Genomic DNA, 13558 nt, shown 5'->3' with positions numbered 1-13558 from the left:
AGTTATGGCTGCAGCAGAAACTCTGAAGCCAGGTAAAAGAAATGCTCACGTCAATAAAGATTTCGTTCATAGCGGCTCAATAGGACTTTTATAGGGCAAGCACGCGCGCTATGTTGTCATGTGTGCTTCTGTTTGTTTGCCCATGCTTGAAGTGAAGCACCCATGAACTACAAAGATCGTGATTGACGTTTCGACAAAACTTAGCGGGATTTATTATTAAATTTAGAATTAGTAAACATCGGTTTACAACTTTAAAATTTCACGCAAAACATGAACTGTTGGTTATGCCTGGCTTGGTCTAAGGAACATTTTATATTTATATTAGAATAAGTTTAGATAAATATTTTTGTTATTGATCACTCACTGTCTAAAGTCTGAAGCAAAATTATTCCAGTTTATATTTATCTCACAACAGGGCCTTTCAAATTGATGTTGAGTGCTCCAGCTGGATTGGAAGAAGTCATCAAGTATGCGGACTTCAAGAGTGAGATTTCTTTAGAACAGTCAGACGATGAGTCAACTTTAGAGGATGAGCCAGATAGAGAGGACCTGGATGATCTTATATCAGGCAACATCACTTCCAACCAGAGCCAGATAGTTATCCTTTCAACTGGTAGGCGAATGAAGTTAACTAAAAAGTAATAAAGGAAAGGAATGTGAAAAGATTATTTAAATTCTATTCTATGATTTTGGATGAGAGCGTAATCCTTAGCAGCACCAAAGCCAGCAGAGGAGAAGCTAGGAAAGGGAATGCTTGATACATGGACATGACAAGTCGTCTGTATCCCTCTTTTTGCCTATTTAGTGCTATCTTTATTTCTCAAAAGAGCCATTACTCGGGACTACCATACAAAATATCGAAGTCGTCTATCTCGATTTCAATGTGGACCTCAACTGATTTCCCACATGGGCAGTTCTGATTAGTCAACGCTTTATTCCAAATGCGCTCTAGTTATTAAACTGAAAACCGTCGTCCATCATCATCATCTACCGAGATGAACTGATATAGACGACGGCATCTCTGATTCAACAAACATTCTCTTGTTAGATATACGACTTGTTACATCCGTGTGTATACGAGAAGCTCAGAAAAACTACACAGATTTTTTTTTTCGGTAGAACAGTGGAACGCTTTAATGCTTTCTCAATTGACATTCATGCTCCCTACAAATTCCTTTTATCTCAGTTAGCTAAACGGCTGATAACTACCTTCCGGGTAGGCGAATGGCGTGACTTGTCTTGCAAATGTGTCCGAGGTGTTTTTTTTTACCTTCCAGCTTTCGTCTTCCAACCCCTTAACTAACGGTGGCAGGTAAGCTGCATCCCTGAAATAATTATTTCACTTTTCAGGAATTTACAGGTGCCTTGGACACACCTATGACATTGGAGGCACCTTCATCTACTCTTATTACTTGGTGATAGAGAAAAGTAATACCATTCCAACGACAGGTGACATAGTTGTGTCCAACGCTAGTGACGGTTTCATCGAGAGTATTATTGCAGTTCATAAAACAGACGATACGGATTACTTGGAAACCAAACTTCACAGATGCGACGGGAAAACTCACTTGGATGGCGCGAGGTATTCTGTTTGTGATTGTGGCAGTTTTGAAGGAAATAAACTGATATCTACCATGCTTAATTATAGGAAAACGCTTTACAAGCATTTACACGAGTAAGGAATGCATGCTTTCGATGTTGATCACGCATACAGGAAATAACTATGACTCTTTTAAGACGTTGTTACAAAACGAAAGCAGAGCTTTATGTTGACATTAAATTAATTCTGGCGCGTAAAAACAGACAAATAGCTCGAAATTTCGCTATCATAAGTATAACGGTTATTGAAATTTTGTCAGGAATGAGAGCTTTACAATAAGCAGAGAAGCTATGGTATCCGTTTCATGTTGAAATTAAGTCAATACCAAGCCGTATCATTCACACTCATGCCAGGTGACATTTTCATTTTCGCTATTATTTCTCGTGTTACTCTTTTTATCTTTCAGACTGCGAGCAAGTAAACAAAGATTTTCTGGGTCAGTACGTTGTAGCGGAGGAGATAATAATCCAGGACTCGTGTTTATAGAATCGCAAAAACGAGGCGGGCTTTCCTCCTCTGGTGATTTGATAATCGGGAGATCAAGTACAGGCTTCATCGCAAAGGTAGAGTCTCGTATGATACAATCCCAGACTGCCCGTTTGTAGTGCACCATTGGTTATCAGAATCCAGAGGAAGCAGAACAACTGATTGGTTACGGTCTATCGGGACACGAGACGAGTTCTTTCTTTGGAACGTTATCAATATAGCCTTACTCGATACATCAGTTACTTAGTAATGCTTAGATATGATAGCTACGGTATTTCAGTGACTAGTTAACCTAGAAAATCCAAACAGGACAAGAAACAGTTTGATTAAAATTTGAATTGGCTTCAATCGTCTGCGTACCTTTAGCCTTCTTTAGTGCTTTTATTCAAGCAAGCAAGTTATTACTTTCATCAAATGCCACCGTTCGTTTTTTTTTCTACTAATAGCCTTCTTTCACATCTAATTCTAGGTTATAAACACGCATTCAAGCGGAAATCTTCTTCTTTTGGAAGTAGTCACAGCAAAACTGGATGAAAATGGAACCGTTATAACGGAAGTGGATACAAATTTTCTAAAAAACCACCACAGACGAACTAAGCGCTCAGCAAAAAACGTTAACCTGGCAAATTTTCAACCGGAAAAGATAGATCATAAGGTAAAACAAGCCTCCACACATCGGTCGGTTTTAAAAAATCAAAATATTTTATTAAAATAAACTAATGTCCAAAAAAACCGCTGGGTTTCATCAAATTGAAAGGCAAAAAAAAAAAAAAACCAAAAACACCACCCTCCAAGAATGCTGGTAGAAATAACATTTCTTGATATCTAGAAAATCGCAAAATGAACACCCTTCAAAATTGACCCTTCGAGGTAAAATATAGAATCTTTTAAAAAGAACAGCTCACAATATTAAAAAAAAGAGGTGAAAGCAAAACAGATTATGCAAAAAAATACATAAGGAATTTCTATCTAACCTTTCCTTTCCTCTCAGTTGTACTATTAAAATGTTGCACTTTTCATCATTTCCAACTTAATCATTCAATTTTTTCCCATTAAGTTGGAAAAAACTCTTTAAATATTTTCTGCTTGACGTTATCAGGGTTTCATCTGATTTCCCTTCTGTCTGCTCTTTGTTTTTAAGCTTCTGTCCTTTGGAGGGGCGACACTTAAAATTTCCTTGTCTATGAATCTACGTGTGAGCATGTTTGTCTCAATCGAGAAGAAATTTTTTGGACTGGGATTGAAGGATGCATCTGTTGGTCTAGATTTGGAGGGAAATCTGAAATTTTCTTTGCAGTTTAGTCTAAATGGGGAGCTGAGGTTAGTAATACTTTGACTAGGCAGTGATCGACAATTTTAAAAGAATTATTCTACGAGCGCGCATTACTTCTGAGTTGGGCAGTGTTGTAATATTCACATGTCCAATTTGAATTATATAATAAGCTCAGTTATGCACGCATTCTGATTGGTTCTCACTTATGATCTATTGGAAAACAGACGTATAGATGACGTCATCATTAAAACTCTTTTTAGTTCTTTATTATATAAAACAAATAGATTCCAAGAGGACATCAACTTGGAATCGGACATCGGCAACTTGGAATCTATTTGTTAATTTGAAAGAGAATTATTATATTGAGAAATACCACAAAGTGTGCAAATACCATTTTTTTGTCTTTAACAACTGAAAGATGATGCAGCCGCGACATATTCAAAGATAGCTCAACTGATCAAAACTTGCATATCAACATCCAGTGAAGCACTTTTAGTAGTCTACGATCTTCAAACGTTATCTCAGGTGGCTTGTTCATTTATGTACAGAATAAAAAAATCAGAGAAAAAACAACCAAAAACCAAACAGAGAAAAATGAACGTAGCAGACTAATAGGTTTGGTAGCAAGGGAACCAAGGATGAATATGGGAATTTGGAAAGGAATTTTATTTATGAGATCAGTTGTCAAAATTAAGGCGTTATAAAGATATCTGATGGTCTCTTTCTTTAAGAAATGAGTAAGTCGTTCTATCTATTCGATCATCAGATATTCTGGAGATCTTCTCGCGTTAAAGGAAAAACAGCTGGGTCGTTCCATGTACCTACGGTTTGGACTGATAAAAATCCCTGTTGGAATTTTCTTGGCATTGACGGGGCAGGCGTCTGCCGGAATTTCCGTAAGTTGACTATGCTTACACAAATATCTCTGTAAGCAAATGCATACAAAGAAATCCCTTTGTAGAGATCTCATCTTCCCCTGGAAAGTTTGCAATTATTTGTATCATACACCCTGGTTAGTTAAAAACATGGTACTCACATCAAGAACTTAAATCTATTTTTTTCCTTAAATCAGGGAACAATTACCCGTTCATTATCCACCAACGGGGTCATATCACTTGGTGGAGAATGCAGTTGGAGCGAAGGAAGTTGTTCCAGAACTGATGATACAGTAAGAGCTGAAGTTTATACTGTAGCTCGTTTAGACAAACGGTTTTAAGATTTGGGATTTTTTCGAGCTCTTTTTCAATCTGGTTTTTACTTTACTTATTTTTGTCTTCGTTGTATCGCTTTCCCTTCTTTGATATCATTTCTGTAATCAATATGACAATCACATGATAATAGTAGTGATGATAGTAATTAAAAACCATAATAATTGTAGTTGTAACTATTGTTATCGTCATCGTTGTCATCATTACTACTTTTATCATTTTATTATTATTGTTGTATATCTTGTTATATTCATTATTCTCATCATTATCATTATCCAGCGATGGATTTTTTCTATTTCCCTTTTCTTTAATGGAAGTTTAACTGAGATTGTCAAGCAGTGCGGCTTGGTTTACCTACAAATCGATAGAACACGTACCATTTACTGTTTGGCTGCTTTTCTGTCTGTCTGCCTTCATGCTTGCTTGTATGCACGAGTGACTGACTGACTGACTGACTGACCAACTTATTGGTTGGATGGTTGATTGACCGATTGGTTAATGTTACAAATCAATCCCGTAGATCAGTCTAACATTAGACTGGAATAGCCCAACACCAGAGTTGGAGATTGGAGCGAATGTGGACATCACTGTGACACCCACAGTCTCCGTAAAAGTGCCAGCATTACCCAAAAGGCTCTCCAAGCCCTCTAAGTCAAAACTTCTTAATGTGCTGGCAAAGCTCGGTAAGAATTTTTCTCTTTGTCAGCGTCGTTAAACAACGCCTTTGTTTATGAATTAACATCAATAAAGGCCATGCACTCCTATAAAAAACTTAATAATAATTGTTCACTTCATTCTCTCAGAAAATCGAGAAAACTTGGAAAGGACAATTTGGAATTCTACTTATTTTTTTTAGCTATTATCTTTATTTCTTTAAATATAATTTTTCGCTTTTTTGTTTTATCTTTTATCTATTTTTTACTTAATTATTGATGAAAAAGATTAATAATCAAAGATTTCTTATTGCAGAAAGAAGTTCAATAGCTTGCGTTTCATTTTATCTTTCAGTGAAAGCTGTAGCAGATTTAATTCCGGACATTTCTTTGTCGCTATTCGTGAGTACGCCTCTAAAAGCAGGAATTTCTCTGAATTACCCCTCAAGCATATGCCAAGGTCAAACACCAGCGGAGCTAAATAGCAACTACGGTATTTCCGACCTGATATTTGGCGTTTCTGTTAACTTTATTGGAAAGAAATTGGCGCTGTCATTTAATACGGGCTTTAGTCTAATGTCTACGTCTGGATGCAGGTAAGTTACTACGACTCTTAAAGTTATTTTGGATCAAATGGGAAAAATAGGAATTTAGGACATTCCCCCAGGTGGCTCTTCTTGTCCACTGTTCCCAGCTAGAATTAGCATTTAAAGTGTTTGCCTTTGCTGAGGAATGAAAAACGGAGGACAAGAGGGGGACCCCCGGGGTAAGGACGAGAACCAACAAAATAGACACAAATGTAACACCAGACGTCTAGGAATCGAACCCGGGCTATAGTGGCACCATCCCTGTTCTTTCCTGATGATTTCTCAAGAAACCTCCGCGTCGCAAAGCGAGTGCTCAGTAATTTCATAACGAATATTATGGGCACCATCTTTGATTTTAATGGAAGCGGAAGGCTGGGGAGAGAAATAAATTTGTACCAAGGGGGCGGATGACGGTCAAAAATAAGGAGAGGGGTGGGGCTGAGGAAGGGGAGATTACCACCACCGTCCACTCTAACTGCAACAGCTACATTAACAAGGCGCCTGCACTGCAGGCTACAATGTATTCGCATTATTAAGTTTTACATCTAGTTAGGAAACTAGTACCATCCTTAGTGGAAACCAATCAGCACTTAATGATTTGCCTCAAGGGAAAGGGTACGTTTTGCTTCTCGAGACCCTCAATTTACCTCAAGGTGCATGACCTGGTCACGTGCCGGTCAAAAGTTCAAGTTTTTGATCGATTTGTTGGAGAATTGGTTAGTTTCGAATTCAAGGCACGTGACACCTTCTCTTCCAATCGGAAAATGCATTTCAGTTGTAAGGTCTAACATTCAGACAATTAAAATGAAGCCCGACTACCTCACTGTCTTTCCGTGTTTAAGGTATCAGTCTAATTAGCAGTCATTGGAAAAGCGATTTAATATCGCTGCACTTATTAGAGCTAACCAAAGTGGGCCAAAGTACCAAAGCAGTTACGGAAAGTCGCATGGCAGTTTGTAGAGGGTCTCAATGGGGTTAACCGTTAGCCTTCTATCTAACAAAGTGTTCAGCGAAGAACAACTTTATTTAATAGTCATTTAACAGGTTGATTCTTTGACTAGAGGAGAGTTTAGTATTGCATCGGTAATTGACAAAACAATGAGAAAAAATATTTGTTTCTCGCTCCATTCAATTTTAGGGAATGTATCTGCCCGATCCCAGCCGATCAGGTAGGAAAGCAAAACCAAAGATAACAGCTCTTTCATTTTTAAACATTCTATTCTACTTTTCTTTCTTTAATATTAATTACTAATTTTTTTTTATTCATTACAACTTAAACTGCTCACTTGATTTCTTTCTATTTTCTTGTTGTCGGTGGTTTCCTTCCCAATCATATGTAGTTGTGGTCAAAATTGAAAAAATCACGAAGAAAACTGTTGATTTTTGCTGAATTTCTTTTGTCTTAACAGTACTGTGTAGGACCAACTTCAAGCCCACCGAAGCAGGGAGTTTGTAACGCACCAGAACCTCCTCCCCCTAAAAAGAAACAAAAGAAAAAGGAACGAAACAGGTTCGTGTGTCTACATTAGCTATTTACGGGCCAGGACAACTGTCAGTATTTGAATAAGAAAGTGATTCAATATTGTTGCTGTTGTTGTTGTTGTTGTTACAGTTATAATCAAACCACCAGCTTTTTTTTTTATTTACTGAATAGCGTAGGTTTTTCCAACAACTAGCATGATTGCTTTGTCGTCATTGGTGATTCGTTTGTTCTATTTCTTTTTCGCAGTGAAAACTTTGAAGTAAAACCACTCGGATGCGCCTCGTGGTTTCATTTTAGTTTAGGACGTTGCTGACGTCATTTCTATGATCAATAAGGTTTTATATAAGAAGCTCAGTTATGCACGCATTCTGATTGGTTCTCACTTATGATCTATTGGAGGACAGACGTATAGATGACATCATCATTAAAACTTTTTTAAATTCTTTATTATATAAAACAAATAGATTCCAAGTGACCGTGCGTCTGTTCAGTAATAGATCACAGAGGACGTCAAAATGTGGTAAGAACATCAGTGACACACTCGGCTGCGCCTCGTGTGCCACTTTTTTGTTCTTACCACATTTTGACGTCATCTGTGATCTATTACTGAACAGACGCACGGCAACTTGGAATCTATTTGTTAAATAGACGATGGAAAATTGTCGTCAATTTGTTAAATAGAAGGATGATTTTCTTTGGAAATAGCAAAACACCAGGACCTCCATGTGGAAATGGGCCAGTCTGCGTTGGAAGGCGGATGGGACCAGAATGCAACCAGCCTGATATGTCGCCGTTTCGGGGTGTGTAGAGTTTGAAATAATCAAACGCAATAGGTCGCCTGTCATTATTTCCCGTGAGGTTGCAGGAGTACACGTAACATATCGTAATAAGTATAGTAACTGTACTTTTTCCATTGTCTATGTAAAGTAGCACGTTTCTTCAATTTGGAAAGACAACATGCTTTATGCTTCCTTTCTAATATTATAAAATTACTGCGCTAAAGTTTAAGTGAAACCGACGTTGACTGCCTTGCTGAATCAAGTCACAGCCATCAGTAAACGAAGTATAACTATTTTAATCAGCCACACTTTTCTTTTAATATCACAACTGAACAATAAAACTTTCTAACCCAAATTGAAGTTTTACTTGATTTATGATTTTGTTTCATTTAATTTATAAATCTACGAATTTTGCCAAACAACTCTTTGATAGTGTTGCATTTCCTCACTATACACCATACTTTTTCAATTTTACGCGAGTTTTAGACTCTGTGATCATTTGCTTGACAGACTGTTCAGGTAACGGAGAACCTATTTTGACCGGAGGTTGTGCAGCACGATGTAGCTGTTTCGGGGGATGGCGGGGGGAATATTGTCAAAGAATAGTTGCAAATGGCGGAGGTGATCCACACCTGAAAACATTAGATGGTATGTAGACATCTTAGAAAAATACGTAACAATCACTTTTAACTAAAGCGGGAGTTTAAAGGAAAACATTAGTTAAGAGAAATGAAACAGGCACCATCTGCACGAGTACTTTTATTTGCTCCTTTTTTTATCAACCAAAGGAAGAAACAACTTTAAGTGATTTGAAAATATGGTCTATGAGCATAGATATTTTGCCGCGTGATGACTGTAATTTCACAATTTTCTTTCATTCTCAGGTGTAGACTTCGACTTTTTTGGCATTGGAGAGTTCTGGGGTTGTAAAAGTGTTAAAAACGATTTTGGTTTCCAATTTCGTTTTTATTACTACGAGCGAGCCTCGTTAATTGGCGGAATTGCGCTTAAAGCTGGGAGAACTGTTGTAACGATTATGGCGATCAAAACTGAAAACGTTCAAGACCTGCCCATTACCAGGTTTGTTTTATGCATTTTGATCCACTTAAAAACTGTTTTCTTATAACTGAGGCTAAAATCAGGATGACTGGGTATCTTCCAAAAGCTGTTGACCTAGATGCTCAACGGTACAATCTGTATGCTCCTTCTTTACAACATTCTTGTTTTAAGATGTCAGAGAAATTTCAAATGCCGAGGCAAGCAGTTTGTCTTACTGTGGAGGCTGAATAAGCGAAATATACGTGTCATTTATCAGAATTCTTAGGTCATTTCTTTAAGTTTTCGATTGCGTCGGTTGAGAACAACGTAATGTCTGGTTTGATCTGTTTCTTCAAGGTGCTTATTTATTCCAATACAATTTACGATGTTAACTCACTGTTTGTAATAAGGACATCCATTTCTCCTTGGTCGATTAGTGTAATTCAAGTGCTTGTTGCGACTGACCTTGATTTCTCCACAGAATCGATGGAGTGGAAATGAATGCCACCAGTAATTTTTCAGAACCAATTGAAATAAGCAATGGTACTGTGTTATTGGATCATCAAAGACGTTTTTCGTTTGAGGCTGAGGAGAACAGCGTCGTTTTGATTTCACTTCAGTATGATGCAGGCAAGTCTTAAAGTGATACGTTATTTCCATTTCTGCTCATTCGTGAGATCATAAGGTAAGAATGCTGGCGAGCCTTACTTTTTTCTTTCATCAAACCATTCTTTTAGTTCCATACAGATGTTTCTTACATTTTCCCGCGAACGCGCCCAAATATATTATGTAAGTTATGCACGCAATTATATAATTACTCTGTGTTCGGCCACCTTTTAGAGCGTTTTTGTTTTTGTTTACATGTTGTTTGTAACCTTGTTTGTTTTCTTTGTTACTTGTGAAGGAAAGAAAACCGCAAATTAAAACCTAAGAAAATTCTTGGAGCTAGTGCGGTAACTTAATCACTTCACAAGGCTTCAACCCATGAGATTTACAAACCAAAAAGAAAACAAAACGACATATTGGACGATGACGAAATAGCTGTTAGCGAAACGAACTAAGAATTTACGCACTGGACGTTGGCGAAACGGCGCCTCGGTGAAACGGTCGGTTATCGCCCAAACATATGTGACTCTACAGGCGGAAGTTAGAAGGGAACTTAAGCAAACCACGACGGCAACGGAAACGAGGACATGGAAGAACAAAAGAACAGGCAGAACAATAGTTCAGCGCGTGGATTTTAAAACTCTGTACATTTCTTAGCCGTTCTATGCAAAAAAACTACGTGAAATCACCACAGTTTGCATTGTCTGCGAACCGAAACCGCGACGGCAAATTATTTTAATTTGAATATGAAACCCAACGCTTCTTTTATACGTTATGCTGAAGTTGAGGTGTGGCGCCGTATGAGACAGTAAAGACATGCAACCATTTTCGAAATTCTAACTAAAGGCACAAATTCATTTTTTAATCAAAGTCTTCCCTGGCGTTGCCGTCCTGACTGCTTAAGATCCCTAGAGATGCCCTCGGAGGTCTAACTTAAATTATCTACTGTTTACAGGTGTAACAGTAACCATCGACGTCCGTCATAGTCGGGTGATGAAGAGACAGTATTTGAATATTCTTTATTCGCCAACGGCTGCTTACAAAGGTCACACTGAAGGACTGTGTGGCCTCATGGACAACAATGCAACCAACGACTTTACAGGGCCCGACGGAACGCTTTACGATAACGCTGTTAAATTTGCCGAATCATGTAAGGAAAGCTAATTACATAGTTTGATCTAGATGTTGCCACAGGATTTTTAGCCTAACCCTAAGAAAATTTAAAGGATTACATACATCTTACTAGCCTCGTCCCGTAAGTCTGTGCAGTAGGTTACAGAATGGTGGGGAAAATTATTAGTATCTTTAACCTGCAGTACAGACAAAAAAGGCTTTGTTAGTAGGATATTCGTCATATCTCTACTATGCATTCTGGGGTTCGAGAGACGTTCCCGGTCAAGTGGGACAACTGCTGGAAACTTACGAGAGCTGAAGGAGAAATGAGTCATTTTACTGGCCGTTGGATCTTTCTAACAAAAACTAAAAGAAACAAAAGCATAAAGTCTAATTTTCCTATCAAAGTTGAGTAAAGTTTTTGGCAGAGAAAGGGAGATTTGAGCAATAGAATCAGTCGCAGATTGCAACCACGTATTTAAGCAATCAAAGTGTCGCTAGTAACTGAGGGAGTCTGTAGATGAAGATGGACTCAAAAACTTTTACGTGATAAGGATGAGCCAAAAGGGGATAGATAGGGACGACGAATTTTGGCAGAGACATGTAAAAGTAGTAATTAAAGGTATCTGCGCTTTCTGACCTTTCTCAGGTCTCTTCAATGCGATAAATAGGGTAGTCATGGGTTGACAAAAGAAAGCGATAACCCCATGAAAACGTGATTGATAAGCAGTGCGTGAAGTTTAGAACCATGCCAGCCTACATACTGATCTGTGCGTTCTTTTTATTCTATAGGGAGGATCACGGGTTGTCACGATGGCTCGGGCACACGGGACTCTTGGTCATGGAACTCATCAAACTTTTATCACGATGACATAATGGACATAACGTATACAGATCCGTCATACATTCCTAAGTATTCACTGGACGGAATTTCCCAGCCGCTAATACAGGTCACGAAGTAATTGTACATATAAATCATGAGATTGGTTTTTAGCAGCCAGATTTGAGCACTTATAGAATAGTACTTTCACATTGCTTGCAATTGGACAGTGTAATTGGGTAGTTTATGCCTCAATACTGAGTGAATGGACAGAACGCGTCAATGGCTCATTTCTCATCCGCATCAAGGCAGATAAAATTGGGCTACACACAGTTCTTTTGTTATTGTCAAAAAGGGGAAACTCGATCGCTGCAAAATAAAAAATTAACCTAGCTCTTTGACCAGCCCTGTCGGTTGCCATCGTTGTTGCTAAGCAGGCATATTAAAAGAAAAAAAGCAAAAAAACAAAATCACAGAACAAAACTAAAAAAGAAAGAAAGAAAGAAAGAAAAACCATCACATCTGGCTGTCACATGAAGTGAGGGTCTCTTTTAGACATGCGCGTCCCCTAAATTTTAACCGAGCACCTCAGGGGCTAGTTTGAAAACCTAAGGTGTTTTAGATGAACTTTTTAATTTCAGCAATCCTTTGTGTGAAAAAAATTTTTGTCTTCAACGTAGATTGCGACAAGCGTGTGTAAATCCTTGAACATTTCTGACAACGATCTACAAAGCTGCATATTCGATGTCGCCATGACCAATGACACGACATTTACTGATCAGGAAACCTTTAAACGAGGTAAGCTTTTGTAACTTCTATAATAGTTCTTTGTAAGGAGATGTCGCAAATTTAAAGTAAAAGGGTCGTTTCTCTTAAGAATAAGAAGGCCATACGGTTTTTTCAATTTATTTGTTACTTCTTATCATAAAAAATTAACATCATTCAGATGAAACTTACAATGACTAGAATGTTTAAGGATATTGTCGTCGATAGAAAGTTGCATTTCATAGAATATTCTGAAAGTGTGAGAGTTCGCAATAGGTAGGTAACAAGAAAAATTATGAAAGGTGGAACCATTAACCGCTGGCTTGGTTAAATCTGATTATCCAGAGATGATGTTGAATTCAACTGTTTTTCAGTTCTGTGGTGCTCGCAATAACCCTGTCGAAAATCCTTCTTTTCATTTCAGACTGTCCAGACCAATGCTCAGGCAAAGGGAGATGTGTTAATGGAACATGTAAATGTATCGAGGGTTGGACAGGGAAGAGTTGTGATAAAGGTATTGATCGATTTCCTTAAAGCTTGTAGACAGGGTGAACAGGTGGACCTATTCCGTTCGAATTCTCTCTTAAAGAAATTGTCTTTCCGCATTGCGTGTGAAAAAATTCATTCAACTTAAAGGTTCTCCATTGCTTTGTTTTCGTTTGTTTTTCGGTGGGTGTGTTTGTTTGTTTTCTTTTTCGTTGGTGAGTTGGTTAATTAAGTTAATTTTTTACTTTTTGTTCTTGTTCTTATTTTTTTGGGGGGGGGGGAAAGCAGTGAGACTCTTTATCTGAATTTAACATAGAACAATTAGGTTATTTCGTTAAGGTATCAAACTGATGTATTCACATAAACATCGTAACACGTAAACGCTTTTAAATTCGTGCACAAATTCATCGCTAACTTTATCATCGTATTTGTGTCTTTCTCCCAGGCTCCTGTCTTAACTGTTCAACAATCCATGGCAAGTGCGTTAAAGGATTTTGCGTCTGTGACCTGGGCTGGGAAGGACGAAGCTGTGAACTTGAAGGTTGTAATCAGAATAAACAAAAACTGTTGCCGTTCATCTGCTTTAAAGCGTGTTTATTTATTGAGTCCTAATAAAAAAAACAGGCAACTCTGTGTAGCTGCTTACTTCACGTTTCCTAAG

The 13558-nt window shown here is 37.9% G+C and overlaps 1 protein-coding gene across 2 annotated transcripts in view; it reads left to right on the top strand.

Moving 5' to 3' along the window:
- LOC113667860 (uncharacterized) overlaps positions 1 to 13558 on the top strand; it is a 54731-nt gene that overhangs the window by 36531 nt on the left and 4642 nt on the right. For both annotated transcript variants that reach the window (XM_089207780.1, XM_089207779.1), the window contains exons 17-36: positions 416 to 613; positions 1351 to 1582; positions 2007 to 2163; positions 2556 to 2741; positions 3228 to 3406; positions 4126 to 4255; positions 4432 to 4527; positions 5088 to 5250; positions 5576 to 5816; positions 6946 to 6976; positions 7217 to 7317; positions 7996 to 8090; positions 8580 to 8717; positions 8954 to 9149; positions 9589 to 9737; positions 10669 to 10863; positions 11619 to 11776; positions 12327 to 12444; positions 12836 to 12925; positions 13343 to 13438. In XM_089207780.1, the coding sequence (XP_089063906.1) occupies positions 416 to 613; positions 1351 to 1582; positions 2007 to 2163; positions 2556 to 2741; positions 3228 to 3406; positions 4126 to 4255; positions 4432 to 4527; positions 5088 to 5250; positions 5576 to 5816; positions 6946 to 6976; positions 7217 to 7317; positions 7996 to 8090; positions 8580 to 8717; positions 8954 to 9149; positions 9589 to 9737; positions 10669 to 10863; positions 11619 to 11776; positions 12327 to 12444; positions 12836 to 12925; positions 13343 to 13438 (2949 nt within the window). The remainder of the gene's footprint in view (positions 1 to 415; positions 614 to 1350; positions 1583 to 2006; positions 2164 to 2555; positions 2742 to 3227; positions 3407 to 4125; positions 4256 to 4431; positions 4528 to 5087; positions 5251 to 5575; positions 5817 to 6945; positions 6977 to 7216; positions 7318 to 7995; positions 8091 to 8579; positions 8718 to 8953; positions 9150 to 9588; positions 9738 to 10668; positions 10864 to 11618; positions 11777 to 12326; positions 12445 to 12835; positions 12926 to 13342; positions 13439 to 13558) is intronic.

This window comes from Pocillopora damicornis, chromosome 5 (assembly GCF_964200805.1).
Source record: "Pocillopora damicornis chromosome 5, jaPocDami1.2, whole genome shotgun sequence".
NCBI lineage: Eukaryota > Metazoa > Cnidaria > Anthozoa > Scleractinia > Pocilloporidae > Pocillopora > Pocillopora damicornis.
The sequence above is the reverse complement of the archived record's forward strand: the minus strand, read 5'-3'. Positions and strand labels throughout refer to the sequence as shown.